Genomic DNA, 25,489 nt, shown 5'->3' on the forward strand with positions numbered 1-25,489 from the left:
TATTTAAAAAATTAACTCAACTTAATAAAAATACACAAGCAACTTAATCAGAAACTTTTTAAAAAGTAACCTTTAAAATATATTAGTGCATCAATAGCAATCCTATTAATTGAAGCATCATTTAAAAGTGTCAATGGCTCTTACAACACCAGTTGCAATCCCTTACTAATTTAACATTACAACTTCATTTCTTGTTCTAATCTCATCTAATTTACCCTTCTGATTTCCTTCCTTCTGGATATGCTAGCTTTGCCACCCAATGAGTTTATTTCACTAGTCATTCACTTTTAACAGTAAAACCAAACTATTTGAGGGGAATAATCTCCCTGCAAATCCAACACAGGATAAAGAGCTCTTATTTATCGAGCATTTTGTGCCTTGAATTGAAGCATTATTGCAAAGAGTGAGCAATAAACAAAAACACCTCAGGGGCCTGGGAGGAGCAATGTAACCAATTACATTTAATTAAATCAAAGGATGGGAGCCCTAGGGTTGAATGAGCTGAAGAACAAATTTGCATTAACACCTAGCAGCCAAACAAGTAGTTCTTGGTTTAGTCTGGAAGTACAATTGTTGCCATCTATTCTCTGCACTGAAGGGGGGCCATTAGCTAAATTCTTAAGAATTGTTTGTCCACTGATGAGGGGCTGCCTTCTCAACATTTCACCTCATCACACATGAAAATTGCCTACTAAAATAAACAGCTTCTTCTGAAACCTAACAAACAAACATTAGGACATGACTCACAAGTTTGCAATTCTGTAACACCTTTGTTCAGGGTCAACAAAGAGAACAATGCCAGGGCTCACACACCTGAGAGAACTGGAGACCCTGCAAGCCCGATTTGAAGGAGAACTGGGAAGAATTAACCTTAATCTGACCACAATGAATTGTATAAATTGAAACATACAGGATAATGATTACCTACAGCACTTGCAGAAGGGATGCAAACATTGAGCCTCTGGCATAATGAGAAGACTTCCTAACACCAAATAATTGCCAGTGCAACGCAGCCCAAGCCTTCCTTTCTACTGTTCAGAGGGTGAGGGGGAAAGATCATGGAAGTCTGAGAAGAGATGGAATGAATAAATAAGAGTATGAAATTGGTAGAGAAATTAAAAGCAATGAGATACAGAAATGCCTGAAGTCCGCAGGTCTGAATTTTCCAAACTCTGAGTCTGGTGGTGAAAAGAGGAGGAAAAGACTAAAAATGTTTAATCAGTTATAAACTATTTTTGCTAAAAAAAAGTTTACATGTAAAGAGGGCAATTTTTTGAAGGTGTCTAAGAGGCATTTGGTAGAGTAGCAATGGCCAGAATTCTTTTTTCTTTATTTTAAAACAATTTCAGAGATTTGTAAGAATAATAATTTCAAATAATTAGAGGTTTAAATGTATTGTCCCATACCTCATCCCAGATACAAAGTATACCTTAATCTACATCTTCCAAAACCAGAAATTAGTTTATCCATTTTAGGTTATACAACAAATCAAAAGGAATGTAATGGTTTCAAAACACTTTTCCCTAAATCTCAAGCTAAAAGGTTGAATTATTAAAATAACTTTTTAGGCAATCAGTGTTCATTGTGCCCTAAAACTGCAACAGCCAAGATTCTCATTTTGAAAAATACTGAACGTGCTTACATAATATTTTCTTAGCTCTTGTTCCTTTAATATTAAGATGGAGAGCACAGAGAACAATAAAAGACATTTGTAGAAGTCTACGTGCTTTTTGAGTAGTGTTCCCTCTTGACCTATTAATTTTCTTGCTTTGGAAGAAATTAAACTGCAGTCTTACTCTGCAAAGTGACCATATGAAACATAATTTTATTCTCACCATACAAACATGCTGCCTTTATTTACTCATAGCTACATTTGGCTCTCATAATGACAAATAAAAATAGGTTTTGCTGCCCTTTTATATGTTGTTAGACCCAAAAAGCTAAGAGATCTAATAGCTTGCTTTTAAGAACATGAGAAGTAAGCTAAACTTTTCATCTCATTAACCAAGCTAGCATCCAGCCTGAAGTAAATCAGAAAACCCTTTGTTTCAGAACAAACATCTATTACGGATGTGCTTTCAGACTACACCTACTTTAGTCTAACCAATTCAACCACTGAAGTGTTTCCTCCCTATTCTGGATATGTATTGCCACCTTCTTAATGTCAGAGCTTTTGATAATGAGAATATATGCAGTGTTGGATAGGTTTGTTGAACAAATTTTAAAAAAATAAATTGTTTCAGGGTGGGCTAGTTTTTGCATTACACCAAGTAAATGATCAGTATCAAAAGCTTTAGAGCCAAAAGAAGGCATAGCAGTGGCAATAGATGATCAAGCTTAGACTAGACAAGACTACCTCCTTCAATCAGCAGCTGCTAGATCAACACAGGATATGGTGGAACAACACCTGTAAGCATCTAGTTCATCATTTACAGGCTCCTTAACTTGGACATGTTTCTCAAAGGATGAGAAGTCAACTATCTCAAAGCAGAAGTTAACTGAGTAGCCAAGTGTTACTCCTTTATGGAGGCTGTTTTCCCTGTTTTGTTTTAGAATGTGCTCAACTAACAAATTTTAAATCCACATCAAGACAAAGAATATATTCTAGTTTCATGTGTAGAGACCTCACCTTCTTTAATTTACATTCCTTGAAAGAAAGAAAAGAAAAGAAAGAAAAGAAAGAAAAGAAAGAGAAAAGAAAGAAAAGAGAAAGAAAAGAGAAAGAAAAGAGAAAGAAAAGAAAGAAAAGAAAGAAAAGAGAAAGAAAAGAAAGAAAAGAGAAAGAAAAGAAAGAAAAGAAAAACGCTCCTGCTCTAAATACATACTTGCACCTTTATGGGTACTTTATGGATAAACTGCTCCAGACCTCACTGTTTCTGCTCTCCATCTCAAAGTAGCCACAAAGATCTACATTTCCCAACTCATTGCTATGAGCCCTGCCACAAGGGTAAGGGGAGGTGGACTAAGAGTTGTATAAAAGCAACTATGGGAGGGTGGAGGCAATAGGGCAACAAGATAGGGAGTTCTCAAATAAAATCCTCTAGGCTACATTTCACTTATATCTGACACTTTGTTTAAATACAAAGATCAAACAACACAGGGTACGCATTAAAATAGTTTTTGTTTTGTTGTTTTTAAACCATGGATAGCATGTTAATCAGAATGAATGCTGCTGGGTTATGCCAACTTCACTTCTAAATGAAACCATGCAATATAAGAACCTGTTAAATTACCAATCACTTCTGGGCATTGAGAAGTTTGACGTGGAGCCTGCTGCAGCCATCCACTGCTGTCTGTATAGCGGATGAAGAATGTTCAGCATTGAAACTTCAGAATTTTCTAGACATAGAAAACACTGCTGTGCAACAAAGTCTCCATGCATACACATGACAGTGAGCACATTTTCTGGTTGACTACAGTGCATTGTCTCTGAACAGGGCTCTGGTTCAGCTAAGAAAATATGAGGTACTCCTTCCAGACCAAAGGAATGAAAGCAGAATAGCAAAGTAGAGAGAAGTGCAGAAGAAATGGTGTGGGAAGCGATTGCAGGAAGAAGAAATGGTGGAAGAAAAAAAGAAATTGGTATGCGGTCTACATGAAAAAACTAGAACGAACCTCAAATATGAGGCATCAGTCTTAATTCACTCTCAGCACTACTCTGTCATGTAAACCACAGAACAAGAAGTCCTCACAGTAGTCAATCTCATGATGCAATAGCTCCAGGAATTCAGAGAACAGAACATATACACACCAACTACCACTCTAAATACTTATTTTCTCACAAGATCTAAGAGGAATCACACTGTGACATAACATTCCAGATGGACGCAGTGATTAATTTACCTGCTGATGAGCAATACAAATTCAAAGTGCATCCTGAACCCCTGTATATTACAGAGCTACTGCTAGCAGCACAATTAAGGTTTTACATTAGTCCAGACACAAGGCAGGGAGAGGTGATGTCAAGACTGTTTCCAAAGGATCGCTAACTACTCTTGAAGATCTGCTATAAATCGCATTTTTTTGGGGGGGGAAACAAACAAACAAATAACAACAACAAAAAAAAACACGTTACATTTGAAGTGCGTGCTTGAAAGGATAGATTAGTTTTACAGTTTGAAATGTTACTCCTATTTATCTTCTTTGAAAAAATATTACTTGATTTAGTGGTTTAATTTAGTTTTGGTTTCCATTTATTAAAAATATATTTTTTTGAAAAGTATATATGAAGGTGGAGTATACTGTTTTGGAGGTCAACCAACTTCTCATTTTTAGTGACAGCATTCTGTGTTCCTGTCTATATATTATTAATCCCATACGATTTTCAAATCTGTTGTGCTCAAATATTCTCAAAAAAACCACAATTTTTTCAATTTGATTCATTATGTCCTTTTTTATATGCTTCTGTTTACCTCAGTACAAAACTGAAATGTGCTGTGTAATTATGTGTTCGCTTCATCATTCTAATTAAATTATTAATTATCTCAGTGTCCTTTAAACGAGATTCATAGCAGTAACATAAGCAACATAGAAACATATTTTACACAGAGCATGAGGCAAAAATCTGATATCCCACTCTGCAAAATATGGGTAGAACGAAAAAATAATTAAAATGTTCCACTTCAAACCTTTTTGTACTGGTATTCAGCTATGTCTACCCCAGCATGTTTCATGCCCCACTCTAAATTTACTTTTTTTCTGATTTAAACACATAAACAGTTCAATTTCAAAATAATACACAGATCTTGAATTAAGTGAATATAAGTCTTCTGTCTTTAGTCATGGTGATAGTAAATGATGACAAAATAAACTAAAGGACTTTAATTAAGAATAACTAAAAAAAAGTCCATTTAAAAAGATGTTAATTAACCCTGCAGGGTACATGCAGGATTTGAAATGAGTCAAAACAATGTCCAGCTTAATGCTAAGAACTTATAAAATGAGCTATCAGGGCCTATTAGTGCATTGTAATGGCTTAGATACTTGAAGAAGTGACCCTAAAATCTCTATTCTGACCCAACTTTCAGAAATGGGGCAGAAGATTGACCTTCACACAATATAATCAGCAAAGGATCTAAAAAATGTATCTCTCTGTTATGTGAAACCACAGTTTTATTTACTCAGGCATGTTCACTTAGGAGTTAAGGTCCACTCAAGCATCATTTCAGGGTTAAAGGTTATAGTATAAAGCCATTATGTTTTCAAGCAGAGTAGCATGCTACCATTTGTCTTGCAGTAATATCACAATCAGATGTTACCTTTGTAGCTTGGCCCAGCGGTGAGTTTAAGACCCCAGCATACACATTGTAAAATAGATTCATACTTTCTATAAGACACATTCAAACTGCAGTTGCTAAACTTTACATTGGTGTGTATTTTGTCTATGCTTTTATCTAGACACACTGGTAAACATTTATGATCTCTGATCTGATCTGTTTATATAATAATTAGGTGGATTCAAAGTCAGTATACCGTTAATGTTTCAAGTATTAATAGGAAAAAAAATCAATACTTAAGCTTCCAGGTTCAGTTTCACAATGGAGTCGGTGTCTTTGTCTCAGAAAAATTCAGAGTAACTTTAAGAGGAGGTACAACTGGGACAATCAGGATTTCTAAACTTCTCATTCAACAATGATTTAGAATTCCTTACTACTGTTTACCAGTTCCTAATGTTCATTACATGCCTATTCCAAATTAAGAACATTCCTTCACCAAGAGATTACTAATTTATGGCTCTGTACAACAATAACACCTCAGTTTGATCACAACAGAATCAGTGTTTGTAAAACTTTACTTGCAACAACAAACAAAAAAGATTGTTAAACTGATGATATTTATGCTAGACACAATAAATCAGAAAATGCCTACACTGCCAGCAGCAGATGCTGAATGTGCTAACCAGGTGTTTTTAAATAATTCATGCCTCAGAGAGATGACAAAGGCTGTACATAGATTTAATTTCTCAAGAGCAATACATAAACTTTGCATGCTTTGAAGTTAGCTGGGTATTGAGGAAAACAAACAATAATACTAATATAAAAATCAAAGAGCAGCAGCAAGTAATGAGTCAAAATTTAGAAGAGCAACAAATATACTTTTTTAAAACAGTAAGCTTTTTGTAACTTTATAACAGGTAAAAAAAAATAGGTGCTTCCTATAAAAAAAAAAAATCTTGATTTTATGTATTCTTTGAACTGATGCAGATCCCTGCATCTCCCCCCACCTGTGTTATTACTATGTGTAATTTGGCCACGACACACTAGCGATTTCTATCAAAATATAAATATATATATTTTAAAACATAATAGCATTATGAATCATAGTATGATTCAGAGTGTGTTAAACATACATATGCAAATTCAGAATACTTTCAAAAAATATTATTTCTGGGTACATTTTCTGCAAAAGGCATGCCAGTGCTGTCCTAGCAAGTGCTACTTCAAGACATTGGGGATCCTTGCTTTTGTGATCTGGTGCCTGTGCATGCAATTGTTGTATAGCACATTTGTAAACAAAATTACAACAAGCATTTCCATTAAAGTAATATCTAGTTTGCAAAGTAAAATACTTGACTCAACAAATGCCAAAATTATTTAGAAAATGCCACTATGAGCTTAGCACAGCTCTCATGCATGTAAGCCTTATGAAGCAGTATGCAATTAAATATCACCATATACTATACCTAACACATGCCCACTGCCTCCTTTTAGTTCACAGTACTAAAGGCCAGTGTTCATGTAATAATAAAATAATCAATATTTATACTTTAGTTAAACATAGCCCCATTCCTTATTTTCTGAATTCACCATTTAAGAGAGGAAGCCTCTCCAGCATTTGGCTTGAAAGCCGTACGCAGACTACTAGAATTCATTGTCTGCTTTTCAGCACCTCACTCACTTTGAAAGGTATCCAACCAGCAACCTCTAACAGAGTAACTCCTCCAGTCCTTGCTATGTGCCTTATGACCCAGTGTTGTAGTCCCTGGGAGAAGACAGAAGTCAGAAAGAGACAGTTCTTTATGTGAGGCCCTAAAGCACAGACAGAGGAAAGTGTAACTAACTGAGCATCCAAAACACCCAGAACTTCAATTTTCTGAGTGTTTTACAATTTTGCTTTAGCTGTTGAAATCACCATTTCAGCTGTGACTAGCTTCTGGGGACCAGATCCTGGGCTTTCTGAAGACAGTAAGATACTAAGCCACCATCCCAAAGCACACTGTAGTAGGCTGAGGAAGAGAATCTGCATGCCAAGCAGCAATGCACTGCAGTAATGCAAAATCCCAGTTTACACAGGCAACCCTAAACTAACAGCACATTTTTGTAGTGCCAAGGACTCAAAGCTAAAAATTATTTAACATACTTCCATGGGTATATTTTGAGCTAAGAAACAAGCATCAAATATGCCATCAGCTGGAATATCAGCTTGTACATAGGTGATTAGCAGGATTGCAACTTTTACGCTAAGACATTTTATGCTTAAGTAAATATAGCAAATAAAAATGTCGCTACAGTCTACATGTAGTAGCAGATAAAAAGAATAGAAGACGTATATTACCTGTGCAGTCACAGGAAGGCAATGCATGGAGAGATATCTGGAAATGCAGTTCTATTGCTGTCATTATGGGAAACAATTTCTGGTGCACCTGGCACTCCCTCCCAGTCCTCTTCAACATGAGCTAGGACAGCCTCCTTTCTACCTTTGACTCCTTGTCTTGGCCCAGTTATTCTTATCATGCAAACCTGTCTGCATTCACTGTCATTTCATCACAAATTCTTGTCTGGCCAGTCTGTTTTCTCTCTTGGGGTAAAAAAAAAAAAAAAAAAAAAAGCCCTCCTCAAATATATCTTTATTTCCAGCCTCTAATCTTTTACTTGTTCTCCACCCCACACACCTCTTGTTTTATGACACCCTCCTGACTGGTCCTACTGTCTGTCCCACTCCATCCTCTGATCACCTGGTCAAGATGATCAGAAAGCAACATGGATCCTTTCCCCATACTTAGGCTATGAAGCCTAAATTTTCAACTTGCGGTAAAAAAAGGAACAATTTAAAGATTAAGAGCAAACATCATAGCAGTACCTACCACCATGTTTAATGTTAGATATTTAATATGAATGAAGTTTATATATATAATATATATAAAGTATATAAATTATAAATTTATATATATATTTATATAATTTATACAATATTTATATAATTTATATTTATATATAAATTAAATTTATATATAAATATAAATTATTATATAAATGCCTTAAGTATTCCTTTTTGGAACAGTACATTCAGAGTATCAAGTAATTAATTTGTTGTGTTTTTTGCTTCTATGTTATCCAGCGTTCAATTCCCAATTTAAAAAGAAGAAAGTTTCCTGCTCATTTCTACACCAAGTTGCAATTATTGTGCTCCTTATTATTCAGCACTGAAAACATTTCAATAGTTACAAGATTCTCATCTCTTTCAGATTAAAATATTTTTTGTGCTTTTTTTTTTTTTTTTTTAAACCAATTTTAGGGAGAAGACAATGTTTCTTATTCATTTGACAAGACCTGCCGAAGACAATGAGATTCTTTGTATTACCATGGCAAGTCAAATTTGACTTGTACTAAAAACAATTGGAAAAATATGACAGTAATTCAAGAGCTGACAATGCTTTCAAACATTTGGGGAAAGATGGCACATTGCAGTTGTAGTTTCATCATCTTACAATATTTATGTCACCAATAAGCTAGTTTCAGGAAGGTCACAGTAAACTGTCAAGTAAAAGAAATCTTCAACAACATCTTAGTTTAAAAAAAAAAAAAAAAAACACTTTAAAATCCCATTTTTCTTCTTTCATGTATATAATGTGAATATATATAATATGTTTAAATATATAGGTAATAATTATATGTGTACTAACGTGCAATAATTACACACACACACACAAGGGCCTGGTCAATTAAACTGATTCTGTTAAAATCGCAGGATAATCCCTTCCGAGCAGTATATGCATATTTCTCATATTTTGCTTACAGAATTAGAAACATTTTGCAATTACAAATCAAATCCCTATATATAAATGCTCAGTTTGTAAAATTATTTTAAAAGATAATTGAGCTTATTATTTACAGGAGTCTGCCTGTTCCTTTTTGACAGTTCACACTCACCCATCATAACACTTGTACTCTTTAAATGTCAGACAGACAACTCTGTTTATTCTAAATAATGCAAACAATTCATATCTGCAAACAGACTATTTTTATTGTTTCCTCTCATCATCAGTTTATTCTGATTCTAGTTCAGTTTTTCAGAATTATCCAGCATAACATCTTCACCTTCTCCCCTTCTGTTAGGATGTCACTTACCCTAACAAGCAGAAAAACGTGTCTGTGTATTTTAATGCCAAACGTTTACCATATCATTATCAGAAGAGCACACAGAGTCCTCAAAAGAAAAGACTACAGTAATTACAAGGAAATAAATTTTTAAAATAATGTGAGAATTTAAGACAGATTTAAAGTACTGACTTTTTTTTTTTTTGAATATACATTAATTCTTATTGCCATTACTTTTGTCTGAGAAATAAAAATGTGAAGTATAGCTTCTGGAGATTAACAAGAGACATGCAACTGGCTGCTGTATTATGCGAAGATGTATATGATAAAGCATTTATATCAGTTAGAACACAGATTGCAAGGAGCAAAGTCTCAACGATAGCATGTTTCTAATTCTGGAACCAGACAATTCAATGCGAATGGAAAAGATTTTTCTCTTTCACGGGAGCTTTGAAAATAATAAGAAATCTTCAACAGAAGTTTATCTAGCAAATAGCAGATCATATTTGGAGTCACATCTCTTGAAGCATATGATTCTTAGTGCATACCTTTTTTTTTTTTTTCCTTAAAATTATGATAAATTTAAAGATAGCATATTTTACTGTCCATCTAGAAACTAGAGTAGAGATCTTAGCATTTAATTGCCCAGCTTGTACAACCATTTCATTCCTGTGCATCATGTAATGTTTTGTTGGTTCTGCCACCTTTTGAGCATCTATGCAACTTTAAAAGGCAGCTTAAGGTCATTGGAAAATATTGCCTTTTCCTACTGCCACATTTAAATGCAGCTACTTTTATGCTGAGGCTTACACAGCAGCTCTCATTTTAAAACCCAACTTTTATACTAAGCCTGCTTCTTCATGAGAGAAGTCTCAAAATTCTATATATTAGAGTGTATAGAAAACACTATAAACAGTGTTTTACCAAATCTAAATACAGATTTAAAAAGCGACAAATATTTTACACATACACACACACCAACCAAATACAAGCTCCACCTGGTAACCTTAGGCCTATATGTTTTTCAACCTTTTTCAAAGATTATTGTTAAACAAAAAACAGATGCATCAAAAACAGTCCTTCTTATCAGTTCTACCTCCTCACCCCATCCAGCTAAGGGTTATTTTATCTAAATAACTGATTTTTGGTTTTGACTCCTTATTCACAGGTAACTTTGTGAAAGCAATGCCTACTAATCTCTGCTGGCAGAGAGAAACATCAGAGTTCATAAACACTGGTAGCTCACTGCTGCTTAGTAAATAACTGCATTAGTCCAATTAAAAAAAAAAAAAAAATCATACCTTAAAACAATCATATTCAAATAGTTTGTGAGGCAAACTAGAAGTAAAATATATACAACTTCCTCTGTTTTTCTACTTCTGCCTAGCATCATGTTAGAATCTGCTCAGACTCACTTGCCAGTAACTAAGCCTCTCCCACAGGAGATGTGCAGCTGTACACCTCTTCCTCATAGGGAATAAACACCAGTTAGCTTTTAACATAGAACAGAGCATATAACTTTTAAAAGCAGATTTTGGTTGGGGACAAAATTACCAAATGAATTCTTAGTTGTAATAAAAAAAAAAATAAATGTTTATCTGATTAAACTCATTTTAGCTGTCTTTAACCACACTAGCAAGAGGATATAATATTTTCTACTCTAGGAAAATATCAAAGTAAATAATAAATAAACCCACAATACCTCAAATCGGCACAATTTCAAAATTGGAAGCAAGACACAGAAACGAAGTGCCTTGTATAGAAACTGCTTGGCTACATTGTGTTATATTATTAGCTTATTCCAATGTCTTAGCGTGACCCTACACCAGGGTGCTGATTTATAAAATGGCTTAGGAGCATACATAATACTTTTTAGGTGTGTGAATAGGGGAATTTAATCAAACTAGGTACGTGCTTACAGTTACACATGCATAAAGCTGCTGATTTTTACATTCTAATGGCACATTTACAGGCAGATTGCAGAATTTTTTTTCCTTTTACATTCTCTCAAATGAGTGAGATCATGAGCTGATTACCCTATTTGAGCCCCTGTAGGCAAGCACATAAAAGCTCTTAGCCAATTCCCTTTGCTAATTCAGGTCCCCTGGTCTCACCTACTTTCATGAAACCAACTGGTGCGTGTTGTAACCAGTAGACTTTTGTCTAAAATCAAATAAACTCAACCTAAAATCTGCAGCTGCTATCTGTAAGGTTAAAATAAATAAATAATCATAGAATATCCGAGTTGGAAGGATCCTACAAGTATCATTGAGTCCAACTCCTGGGTCCCCAAAGGACCATCCAAAAAAATCAGATCATTTGTCTGAGAGCAATGTCCAAATGCTTCTTGAACCCCATCAGGTTTGGTGCTGTGACCACTGCCCTGGGGAACCTGTTGCAGTGCTTGACCACCAGTGAAGAATCTTTTCCTGATACCCAGTCTGAGCCTCTCCTGTCGCAGCTTCAAGCCACTCCCTTGGGCCCCACCACTGCTCACCAGAGGGCAGGGATCAACATCTGCCTCTCCACTCCCCCTTGTGAGGAAGTTGTAGACACCCATGAGGTCTCCCCTCAGTCTCCTCTTCTCCAGGCTGAGCAATCCATGTGACTTCAGCCACTCCTCATATGTCTTCCCCTGTAGACCTTTTACCATCTTCTATCACCTTTGGATACTTTCTAACAGCTTTATATCTTTCTTATACCGTGGCACCCCAAACTGCAGGCAATACTTGAGGTGAGGCCACACCAGTGCAGAGCAGAGCAGGACAATCACCTCCCTTGACCAGCCAGCAATGCTGTGCCTGATGCACCTCAGGATACAGTAGGCCCTCCTGGCCACCAAGGCATGCTGCTGGCTCATGTTCAGCTTGCTGTCAAACAAAATACCTGGATCCCTTCCTGTGGGACTGCTCTCCAGCATCTCATCCCCCAGTCTGTCTGTATAACCAGGATTGCCCTTCCCAGGTGCAGAATCTGGCACTTGCTCTTGTTAAAGTCCATACTGTTGGTGATTGCCCTGCTCTCCCGTTTGTCCAGATCTCCCTGGAAGGCCTCATAAATAAAAAGATTCCTTCTGTACTTTTTGATGGACACATTTAGGCATCTAAATAAACACGAGGATTTAAGGCTGTGAATCCATCAGGTTAGAAAATTACGCTCCAAAGAGATGAAGAGTTAATGACAACTTTTGGTATGCCACCTGTGGCATTTAAGGTGAAAAGGATCTCCTGAAAAAGTAATACTGCGTGATTTGATGAAGAGCAATCAATAAACCTACAAGTGGGAGAGGTTAGAAGTCAGGTCTGCTGGTAGTACTCAGTTTACTACCACTGTAAGTTTTCTCGGTTCTGTCTCTCATTCCATTAACATTTGTGTAACAAATCTGGAGGCGTATAGACATGAGCAAAGAGGCTTACTACTCGTTAAATGGATTGAATAGTTCGCATAGTGCAATATCCACCCTCTTCTGAGCTGATTTAAAACACACGAGAAGCACATAAATCAAGACAAAAAAAATGCCCTAAAGTATTGGAATTGGCTTACATCTAAAGCAAAACATAAAAAATGAAATTAAAAATAATATCTAGATAGTGAAATGCACGTTCAGCCAGCACTAGCATGGACTGAAATAGAGTAAATTTAATTCACATAGCACAGGTCACAGTTCAACAATAAACATCAATGGACAAGGAGTTAGCGTTAAAAGGTACATAAAGCTTAAATAAATCTCTTGTTTAGTTGTCAACCTGGCTGGCAGATTCCATTTCTCATATGCAAGAAACACAAACACATTTGAGTACCACCCTAACACATATTGCATTAGTTTACATTCCATCACATTTATGGAAAGATGGGTAATAGAGAGCATTAAGGTATAGAGTGTTACGATCCCATTCCAATTTTTGCTACACTGCCAATCATATCAAAAAAATAAAACCAACAAACGTTACACATCTCAGTATAGCTTCTCCTTCAGAACTGGAATGCCAAAGATCTATAAGACAAAACTATGCATAGAAGCTTAGATAGGAAGCATCTGTAACACAAACGATTGAAACAATGGCTTTCAGGAAGTGAATGAAATCATAAGAAAGAAAATCAACAGGTGACTTTCAGCGTGGAATACAATAACACATTCTATAATTACATATAAGGTGTCATTCAATTCATCCCCTCCCTCCTCTTCATAAAATCAAAAATTCTAAACCAATTTGTGTTTTTCATTCTTTTGTTGCATATTCCACATTAAAATATAACAGCAAAAAATAAATTACAAGATTCATTACAATTACGATTAAGAAGTTAAATAATAAGCATTCACCAAAGTAACAAGATAAAAGGCTTGAATATAGGGCAGAGGCAGGAGATGTCTTACATCAAAATTTTAGAAAGCCTTTTGACAATTTCTTGTGGAATAAATAAATAAATAAATAAAATTTTGTTAAACAGAGCTGATTGAGAAAGCTGACTCTACTTTAGAAAATAATTCCCAACACTCTACTTTAGAAGTCAGTGATTTTATCAAGTGGAGATTACATAAATGTCTGTACTAGGTTGTGCTCTTTCTAGGCAATGGAAGAACTATGCTTATTAAATTAGCAATCTATCAACTTAGGAAGTCCAGTATGCTTGTCAGGCTTCAGAGGATAAAAAATAATGAATTAGAATAAGTCTGGAAACAAAATTAAAAATTTAAGGGAATAAGTACCAGTTATTGCACTCAGGTAAGAACCATCAGCTATATAAACACACAACTGGGAATAACTGATCCCTTTTGGGGAGAATCAGGATCTTACAGCAGGTCAAAAGCTCAACAAGAGTCAACAAAGTCCTGCTGGTTTAAAAGAGGAAAACACAATATTGGGATTACAGGCTGTAAAACACAAAATCACCTGCTTTACTTAGCATTATGAAGGGCTCAGCTGGACTGTTGCACCCAGTTTTGACAAATACTCTTCAAGAAAGATACAAAACAGACGTTTAGATTGTAAAGAAAAGTCGGAATATAGCAAAAAAATGCAGCTCAGGAAAAAAATGACAGCATTTGGATTGCTTAATGTAAGAAAGGGAAGATATAGGCAAGGGCACGTGATGACTTAAAATACCTAAAAAGCTATTACAAAAGAAAATTTCATAAACTACTTATTACACAGAGCCAATTAGCAAATATATATATATATATAATAATTTTATGCTTTAATAAAAAGATTACCTTAGATACTTGGAGATAGAGGAGATACTTTCTAACTGCAAGGAGAGTATGTGTGAAATCTCCATCACTAGAACCACTGTGTTCTGTTTCTTAATTTTATGGGACAGTCACCCACGTCTTTCATAAATCTATTGAAAAACACAAGGCTATTTCTGGCAATTAGTGCAAATATGCAGTAGTTCACATATTCCTCATACATTTTCCATTTACCAAACTACTTGTATAAAGGGGCTCTTTTAATCCACCCAGCTTACCAAAAATTAATTCTTTGGATTTCTGGAATAATGCCTGAAAATACTTTGAAAAACTATGAATTTTATTTAACCATACTGAGACTAAATAAGACTATTTAATTTGTCAAACTAAGTACATGAATAATAGTTATACACTGGATTTTCAACTGGTCACTGCTATGTAGATCAGTTTTCACTAGTTTTCACTTTTCAGTCAGAACCACTGTCAGAAAAAAAAAAAATCAGATAGATGTGTTTTTCATCAAAGGTTTCAAATTCCAGAAACTTTGTATTCAAAATAGTTTTTTTTGAATGCAATTCTGTAAATCCACACTGAATTAAGTTGAAACATTTCACCCTAACCTTTTCAAAACAAGACACTGGAGTTCATGCATTTGAATGTGATTTTTTTTTTCAATGAAATACAGTGCAACTGTTTACAAGTTATCTAAAAACAAACCTTGAAACCAAACAAAAAAAGGTGCAAGTTATTTATATCATTTCAGCTACATTTGTAGAGAACAAATGAAGAATAGGGACTGTCCTTGTCACCTCCATACTACAGCCACCGATGAGTCTGTATCTCAATACAGAGAAGCGTCCAATCACCTGTGTAAGTAAGGTACATCAGCAACTTTGTGTGGTAACGTACAGTAGTTATCTACCCAAGGATGTACTCCAAACACAGCATGCCTTGAACATATTCTGCTCCTTGTGTCTGTAGTTTTGTGAACACCAGCACTGAAATCACGTCTAGAACATGGCAAGTAAAAGGACTGGTGAAAGCAAAAAGGACGTATACTAAGAAACGCCTATGTTCCAACCAAACCACAACAACCTACTGCACAGCAAGCTAAATGAAACCAATTTACAACTATTTATTTAAATAATGCTAAAATTTGAATTTTTAAAGAGTAAACTACAATGCATTAAAAGAGTATGTTTAATTATTAACATTGCACATCTAAAGAGATACTTACCATTGCTATCCTACTCTATCTCAATTAAAAATGTGATTAAGATAAGTTATCTAACATAAAAGTAAAACCCCTGAAATCAATTAAAATAATTCATACACTTCTCCTTCTACCAATCTAATTAAAGATGTTATAACCCATCTTCAACTTCTTTTAATTAATTTAAACTGAAAGATCCAACTTGTCATGATAATTCATTTAGCATACATGGAATACTTTCAAAATGCTTCAGATTACAGAAGGTCAACGCCAGCAAGTAAAGGCAGACTGTGCCAACAATTTTTCTAAAGACTAAGACAACAGCAAAAACCCATCTAAGACAAAATCAGGGTGCCAAGGCAGAAAACATTGCTCAGCAACACAGAAAAGCAACTGAGGTTTCCCTAATACATCCTTATTTTTTACCAAAAGGCTTTCATGGGAATATCCTGAGCAGGTGAACCAGTCATTATGAAAGATTCAAGTTGACCAAGGAAGAAACAGGGTACTCAGAAGAGCTCAGTGGGGCTTCTTCACCTCCTATTTCTCCAAGCTGCTTATATGCATAGGAACAGAGTGAGATGATGCTGGAATATGTTGTAGGGAAAAAAAAAAAAAGAAAAAAAAAAAAAGAAAAGTATTTTTAAAAAAAACAGATCCCTGGTGACAGTTCTGATTTTTCTTTTCTCAAATAGGCACCTCATACACAGAAGATTTTAATGACTGGGGAAAAGAAGAGGATTGCAGGACAGTACCTAAAACAGACAAATCATTGACATTCCAAACGGGAACAGTTTCGTAAAAATAACGCTGGTAGCAAGAGTAATTTAAAAGGTACCTGCTTCTCCCCATATACTTATTTTCTGCTCCATTCCATAGGCTTTATGCCAGTTATGTCAATGTGACTGCTTGGGATGATGCTGTAACCTGAACCAGTGAAGTGAATTGGATGGGGGATGGGAGGGAGGAAACAGCTGTTTTTTCTTAACCCTGATCATGAAATGTTTTATTTAAAAGGAAGCAGCATAGTGAATAGTAAATTGTAGGTATCATAAATACAATATTTCATTCAAAACGACATGTATCGTTGCTATCCAAACCTTCTTCCAGTCAATTTATTTTTTGCTGAAGACTTTTGCAAGAGGGTGTGAGATTCTGACATGGTAAACAATATCAAACTGCCACACAGATGGAACGAGAGAAGACTCAGAAGACGAGTGGCAGTATCTCGAGGTGAGAATATCTAGTGAGGCATAGAGAGGCAGGAAGCATATCCAAGTCAGTATGCTTTTCACCACAGAAAACAAGAAGTTTCCTCTTGGGAAGGAAGAGAAAAAAAAAAAAAAAAACACCACACACACAGAAAGAAAATTTCCATAGCAGCACCTGAAAAATGCATTCTGCTCCCTTGTTAAGTCTAAGTAATGTTACATGAAATACAGGAGCACCTCTACTGTGATAGAAGATGCCATCCTATGCTTTTCCCTAGGTAGCTTGATGGCATCTTTCCTTCCAGGCATGATAAATCAGTAGCTGCCAGAATATCTCCATAGAGGAGTTCAAATATCTTTGAGTTACCCTGTGAGAGCTGCAAAGACACAAGTAAGTCTCTGAACACATTCTCATACACTGCTGCTGGGAAACACAACACCCTTTATTGCTAGATATTTGAGAAGAAAGAAGGAAAAAATCTATGTTTAAAAGAGTTTTTTAGTTAGATAAAAGTTTTGTGAACAAGAAGTTACACAGCATTTTTAATTAAACATAGCTTTAAAATGAATATGACCTGAAAGAAAGGAAAAAAAAAAAAAAAAGAAAACTAGAATGAGAAAATTCATTTTGTTCAATGTTTCCCTGAGATTTATTTTAAAAAAGGGGACTTAAAATTAAAATCTTTTTTCCTTCTTATTTTCTTGAAAAATATGCTATGTAGGGACAGAACTATTCTCCAATTTAGACAGCATGTTCAAAAATCCAAATTCCTCCAACATAAACCTTTTTCTTTCTGAAACTGAAATTTCTAAATGTAAAGCTAGTACAAACAAAAACAGTTCAGAAGATGGTGAGTAGGTGTTTTGTAATAAAAGCTATATCCAGGCACTGTTTTCAGCAAACTGCAACATGTTCCTGAAGAAAAATACTTTTTTTTTTTAATTATAAAAAAGTGAATATACAAGTCTATATTTTTTCTTGATTTCATATCGTCTGCCTGGCGTTCCTGCATATACAGAGGCAAGAGAATTTAAATCTATTCTGTTCCCATCCCCCCAAAATTGAGAGCTTGTCTTCACAGGATCTATTTGATCAGGAACAGCAACTTTGGAATAAGTATTGGGGTAGCTCTGTAACTGCAGCACCCTCTGCTGCTTTTTTAGTTCCAAAACATGTAAGTCTACACTCCACTAAGTAGAAAATGAAATGAGTATGTATTGAACATGTTTCTTGCAATGGTTACATTATTAACTAATGCTATGTGTAGTTTATAAGAATATTTTTTTTACTATTCCAAATGGTATAAAATTGCAAGTGTATATATACTACATGAGCACTCTGGAATATCTTGTTTCTGGGTTGACATCAGGTAGATACTAGACAAAAACTCCAAACTATGTTTTATTTCACTGCTTAAAATTCTGCTTTACGGTCATTGTAGCTTTCTCAGACTTGTGGCAATTAGTAAAGAGGATTGTATTTTGACCCTTGATCATTTCACTTATAGCCTCTCAAATTACGTGTATAATTATACGAACATTTCTCCCACTAGAAAAAGACAGGGGAAAGTGATAATTGACAACAGCTCATTCTTGCAGAATTTCCTTTGCCTTTTGGACAGTCATTTGCAGAAGAGATTTTCTGCAAGGATGAGCATGGCATGTGGCTCCCCAAGCCAGCTGATGCTATCCCACAATGTCACCACTGAGCCTTCTGCTTGGGATCCATCAGTTCTTTTGAAGGAGTGTCTTATGACTAGAGATGGTCTCAGGATGTACCATTTTTTTAACAGATGGCATACTGTTGTCTAAAATGAAAACACCAATCTCTTCCTCTGTCCTTGCCTTCTTTTCCTTGCTTCCTGTTCATGCACAGAATTAAAGCTGAATGAAGTGCATTTAGCATTGCATCCTGTCTGTGTGGAGAATTCATTCAGCGTTTTCATGTGCAAACTGCTCTCTCACAAAAGATGAGCAGAAAAGATACCCAAAATTTTCACATGTTGTTTGGAAAAGTGATTTGTAGCATGAATTTTTATTCATGGCAGAATTCCTACAATGAAAAGGCATCATTGGAAATATTTTTGAAAAAGACAGAATGTAAGGATACCAAGTTTGAACAACTTTGTGCAGAGGCAATTTCTGGAGTTAACACTTTGGAGACTCATAATACACCATTTACAGCTACTGCAGTTGGCTGCATTTTTGCCCTGAAGTCTTACTGGTGTAAGGCAGCACTGTCAGAAAGCAGTCACAAATACTCCTCAAAAGCTGCTTATTGATATTTTATATAATGCTGCCAGCTAGTGGCACATCTGGTACTGAGTTTGTGTGTACTGGGAGTGTAGAGAAAGTGGTATTGACTAGAATTTGCTCTACCACTCTTCTTTTGATAGGGTATGGTGATGTGGCCATAGGTAGAAAGATCAAAAAAAAAAACAAAATTTTAATACAAGGTCCTTGGTTATTTGAAACAAATGATTTTGGTTTCAAATGTTGAAATAAGAATCATGTTTCAGTTTTTAGAAAATCTAATCTGTTTAACACAATTATTTAATGATCTAGGTTAGAGGTTTGCTAGAGGTTACTCTAGCAAAACATTATCTAGTACAGTAGCCAAAGCAAATACGCAAAACACTAAAATATTTAACTATTTTCTGATAACTCGGTCCAAATCATTTAAGTGAAGTTTAGTGCCCAGTAAGTTATGACTACGCAGGGTACCCTAAAAGAACATTAAAGTTTGTAATTACTCGATAGGTCCTCTCACAGAGACACTGTTGATAGAACTGATAACATGCTCAGTACTGGATAGCTCCATTAGTACTAGGTGTTAGAAGATATGATTTAATAATGTTAAATGTAAAAAAAAAAAAAAAAAGATTTTTTTTTAGGGTATACTGTCATATGATAAAATAAAATTTGTAAATAACACTATAGCACTTTAAAAAATATATCAACCTAGCTTTAGAAATATAAGAATTGTAGTTACTCTTAGAGATAAAAGGACAAATTCAATCAGGTACGATCCAAATTAAACAGCTCAGTAACTCATGAGTGGGAACTTTACTATGATGGTATGATATACACAGCAGTTCTGGCTTGAACACTGGGCACATTTACTCCATAAAGGCAGTAGCAAGGAAGTATGATTAGTATACTCCAAGCCAGTATGCTGTCAAAATGCTGTCAGAAGATAACTATTTTAGTTACCCTAATAGAGTGTAATCAAAAGTGCTCAGTAAAACAGGCATAAATCAGTAATATGCACATCAATACAGAGTCACAGACATTTAAAAACAGGGAAGCAGTGAATTTTAAAATGACTTTGCAAACACTGCCTATAATAGCACAGCATGAACTCTCAAAGCAATACCAAATCCAAAGGGACAAATGTGAATCTTTGTGTATACAGAGAAACAGTAAGGAGAACTACAAATGTCATATTACTTCTGTGTTAGACTGGTGTTGTGCCTATTAGAGTAGTAAGTCCTGTTCTACTATCTGCAATCAATAAGCAAGTAGCTGAAATACTGGAAAAGGTTAATAGAAGAGCCGACAGCACGTCTAACAACAGAAAAGCATATCAAACTTTAGCACAGCAATTTATTTGTGTTATCAAAGAAATTTGTATAGATTGATCACAATCTAAGTACTTACACAAAGAACAAAGATTAAGAAAGCACATTACGGTGTTTAACAAAGTACAATATCTTGTTCCAGTATGTGGGTGTTAATGTTAAAGCACTTTTGACATTAAAAAAATAGGATTTTCTCTGCTGTTCGAACTAAACACTTGAGTATTTAATGAACAATAGTATTTTTTCTTTCCTCTCATTGCCCCTTCACTGTCAAGATTGGACTTTTTTTTCTTATTTTTCTTGTTGTGTTTTTTTTTTTTTTAAATTGGGTAAAGCTTAAGAATAAATGTAAATGGTTACAAAAGTCTCTCTAGCATCCTATTCAGAGAATCTACATCAAATCTCTTCAAATGCCTCCTGTAATTTAAGCAAAGCATTTTCTTTCAGATCCTAAATGTCTTAAATTTAAATATTTTCATTATCTACCTCATGATGCCTACACCTATACCTGATGTCAGTCATAATTAGAAATGTGAATTTTCTTTCTCAGCCCTATTCATTTGGGATTTTAGTATATTACTTACATAAATTTTTCATTCCAAAATCAGACAAAAGCATCCCTGTTTGGCAACAGTGAAAGAATGTATCCAAACACATTTTGTGGCAGAACCCTGCAACTACCTCCAATGTTGAGAGCTGAATGGAAGCTAGCAAATTTTAAAAGGAGAGCACATGATTTATGAATAATTTTTTTCCTTTGGAAGACAAAAGTTTCTTCAATAAATTGACCTTTTTCCTAATGAAAAGCCCATGTTTATTGAAACAGCTTTGGAATACAAAGACTGGAGTTTTGAGATGAAATACTCGTATTTCTGGACAGTTTTTATCTTATACCTTTGACAGGGATGAAGAGAACTGCACTTTTCTTGAATAATTGGCAACCATAGAGACACACCCCAAGCTCCGCCCCCCCCCCCCCCGGTTTAATCCGCAAGCTTGCTTGTTTGAAAACAACCAACCCTTCCTGAGAAATAAGGCAGAAATTACCAAATAAAAATTCAATATATATCTGTGAATGTAAATTATATTTACATTAATTATACATAATTAATCACTACAAAAAATAGTTACTTATTTTAGCTTGGCTTCTTTCTTGTGATCTACCATAATTTTATAATTAAAGTCCATTAACAGCATAGAACACTTTATTAATAAGTATACTGAAGCAGAGCCATACTGGATCAGACTCTGAAGGTCCACTTAAGGCTCATCTTGTCTAAGATTAATGTGGTCAGTAGCTGATGCTTAGAAAAGAGCGCAAGATCAGGACAAACATATCATCCTACTGCCCCATTAATTCTCCTACTGTCCAGCAATTTCTGAACCGTAACTGATGCCTTTACACTCAATAGCCACAGGGAATTTTTCTTCCACAATTTTTCTCCTCTGCTTTTAGAACCCATGCGATATACTAGGAGCCAAAACGTTCTGTGGGGAGGAATTTCAGAACTTGATTAGGTGCTTTCTTTTGTTTTTCTGTCTGCCCTCTGTAAGCCAGAAGTATCATTGTATGTTTCCCATGCTCTCACAGCGTTCCTCAGATAACCACTGCTGGCCATTAGCCAAGACAAATCAACGGGCTAAACTAATTTTTTGTCCAACCCGGTTCAGCTGCTCTGATGCACTGAACTCCAGTCAGTGAACTTCCCACTGCAGTCACAGGACCAAAAACAACATACACTGGGAAGATTTAAGGGTGTATGCACACAAACAACTGTGCTATATAAAACAATGCAAAGTGCTTAGGTAGGTAGTAGATGTGTGTATCTGGTCACGGTAAGGCTGTTTCTCAGGTAAATGAAATGGTTGCTGATGGCTCATACAATAATAATTTGTATTAGTACAGTTAGGCTTCTGTCAACATTGTACTGTATTTAAATAAACAATGACTTACAGACATTCCCTGTGTTGTCAAAGCTTGTAAGAACATCTTTAACATTTTGGAGTCCATCGTGAAATCTAGAAGAAAACAGAAACAGTGACTTACCAACATATAAACAATCAAAAAACAAACAAACAAAAAAATTTTCATAAAAAAAGGTTCACTGCACATGTTCATTTCTCACAAATGCCTTTCACAGACAACAAACAGGTACTACTGCAGCCACGTGGGGCACAACAGGGAGGCAATCAGTAGTCTTCAAAGTTCCACCACAGTCATTCATGAACTATGAAAATGTTTCTCCAAAACTAATCTTTATCAAAATTAAAATATATCCAAACAGCATCAGTTTTGACATAGTTGTGGAAACCACATACAGGAAAGGAAGAATTTTGGTAATGAGATTTCTTTGAAGAGGAAAAACAAAAGAATATTTTTGAACAGCAGCAGTACGCACATTCCTATTTTCTTCCACAAAAGTCAAGAACATTTCATTTAATTATGTGAACAATAAAAATGGTTAATGTGTTCAGTGAATTGCATTCTCTTTGGTTTTATATTTGTATAATTAAAGTAAAATATTCAAAACTGAGGAAATTAAATTATCGTATTATTATGAAATCATATTGTTATGATCTTCACATATCACCTTCAAATTTTAGCACACAATGAGCAAATCACTCACAATTTGCAGAAGAAAAGTGCATTAAAGTTGAATGAATGTTTGCTTATGAAACATGTAAATGCTATAGACATGCTGGCTGGACTCACACAAACAAAAACAAAACCATAAAAATAAAAAAGAAGAAGAAACTAAAATTTTTTTTAACTGCTCCAAACCAATTTAGGGCCAAAACAAGCAAATAAAAATCAAGAAGTCTTACACTTTACAACAGTTAGATCACACAGTTGTTTCATAAATGCACTTAGAGTTCTAAAAATAATTCAGCTAGGCAGTAAAACACAAAAATGCAGTCTTTTAATAAGATTTCACATATAGCTTCCAGGGCCATTTGGGATCATACCAATTTTCAGCAATTTAAGAGTGAAAGAAATCCAGCACCTCTAACATTTTCAAATTTAATGCTCATTCTCTAAGCTTTTCATTCCTGAATATTAGTGTAAGAATGGGGGAAAAAAATCTAACTTTTTTTTAATATGAAACTCTATATTGCAAAAAGACATTTCTAACACATTAAATGACAAATTATGAGAAGTACAAAGCATCAACTTGACTAATTCTTAAAAAAGAAAGAAAGAAAGAAAGAAAGAAAGAAAGAAAGAAAGAAAAACAATGAAGCCAACAGAACCTGAAATGAGGTCATAAACAGGGGCAAGAAAAATGATCAAAGATATTACAAGCAACATTCACCTGTAGATCAGAGCTTTTCTCCCAGCTACCTAGAAGCAAGCCAAAAATACATTTCTAAACTGCACTAGAGGGTGGAAGTCTACAAAAATTTTCCTAGCTTGCCTGGACAAAGAATTCACTTTTTCCTTCTTTTATTTTCCTTTGGCAAGTTTGTTTTCAATCAGATTAGCCAACTGATGCAACAGAGTTAATCCAAGGGAAGTGACAGGAGAGTGAACAGGATCAGTAGTCCTGCTAACTGCAGAGCTGCCCTTTGAACTGTCTCCTGCTGGCTCTTCAGCATCCTACTCACTCCATAACCACGCATACTTCTGACAAAGTCAGGGTCTCTCAGACAGCTGTGAATGTATTCTCTCTAAATGAATGTAAGACTGGGGGGCAAAGAAAAAGATTCAGGGAAAGCTAAAGAAATATATTAATCTTTGTTGACATATAGATTAGTCCTGGAACAATAAACTGATTTTTTTTTTATATTATTATTTCTTTGTCTATATGTTTCATATATTAAAGAGATATCATAAAGTTTAAAGGTTAAGCAAGCAGAGGCAAGGAAGAACAACTTTTGATATACTTAACTTTCGTTAAAAATCTTCCTCTGATTATAAAACATTCTTTCCATGGTTAAACATCAACATACACAGACATTTCAAACACATTCCATTTATTATTCAGTGGCCAAAAGCTTGTGGCTTCCAAGCACAGACACAATACATCTTAATATTTGCTGTTTTGGCCAGTGGAGGCATTTTGCACGGGCCACCTGCAATATTCAAAGTCTCTTCCTCTCCGTCTGTGTCTTGACAGCCTCCTTCTTGCTTTCACAGATACCGTTCATGGCAAGCACATACGTGAACCATAATTTAATGATGAGAATGATCCAGCTTTCCTCTGAGGGGCATCCTTCTCCTCAGTCCCACCCCACACTCATCCTAAAAGCAGTCAGGGTTTAACACCTGCTTCCTTTAGTCTGATCAGCTTATGAAACCTTCACTGAAGAAAAGCAGGGAGCAAGCGCAAACATCTAGGATGAGAGGAGTAGCCATTACCTCAGTAATCACTTCTCATTTACTCCCAAAATCACACCTTGGGCAGGTCTTACACATATTACCATTATGGACTACTGTAAGACTGCTCCAAGTTAGTAACAATGAATCTTCCCAAGTTTTTCCATCACAAATGGGACTTGCAGCCTAAAAAGTACATGCATCTGTAAATAGAGGTAATCTCTAACTCCAAGTTCTGCCATAAATATCACACCACTTGGTACCATTCCTAAAAAACAGTTTCTAGGTTGGGATCCACTACTGCCACCCCAGCAGTTCTGTAGCTGCTGCTGCTTCGCCGCCTCATCCCATCAGCTGCTCCTCCTATATCTAACCAGGAAACTGTGATCTAATACACATCACGTCTCTTTTCTATGAATGCCTGTCATAATCACAGCTTTCAACTGTACATCTCACAAGCTGTGCATGAAGCATTTGTAAATGCCATGTGCACCAAATTATGAAAGTCAAGAAAAGAAATCACAAGCGTTTGTGTTTTTTTTTTTAATATGAAACTCTATTTTGCAAAAAGACATTTCTAACACATTAAATGAGCCCCCAAAACTCCCATAAGTTTCCACAGTTATCCCCAAATACAGAAGAACATCAGTATTGAGCACTT

The 25,489-nt window shown here is 35.3% G+C and overlaps 1 protein-coding gene across 1 annotated transcript in view; it reads right to left on the minus strand.

Moving 5' to 3' along the window:
- Positions 1–25,489, minus strand: part of CAMKMT (calmodulin-lysine N-methyltransferase) — a 221,280-nt gene that overhangs the window by 183,188 nt on the left and 12,603 nt on the right. The window contains exon 3 of the mRNA XM_084514642.1: positions 22,465–22,529. Coding sequence (XP_084370768.1) covers positions 22,465–22,529 — 65 coding nt within the window. The remainder of the gene's footprint in view (positions 1–22,464; positions 22,530–25,489) is intronic.

This window comes from Aythya ferina (genome assembly GCF_964211825.1).
Source record: "Aythya ferina genome assembly, chromosome: 3".
Lineage (NCBI taxonomy): Eukaryota > Metazoa > Chordata > Aves > Anseriformes > Anatidae > Aythya > Aythya ferina.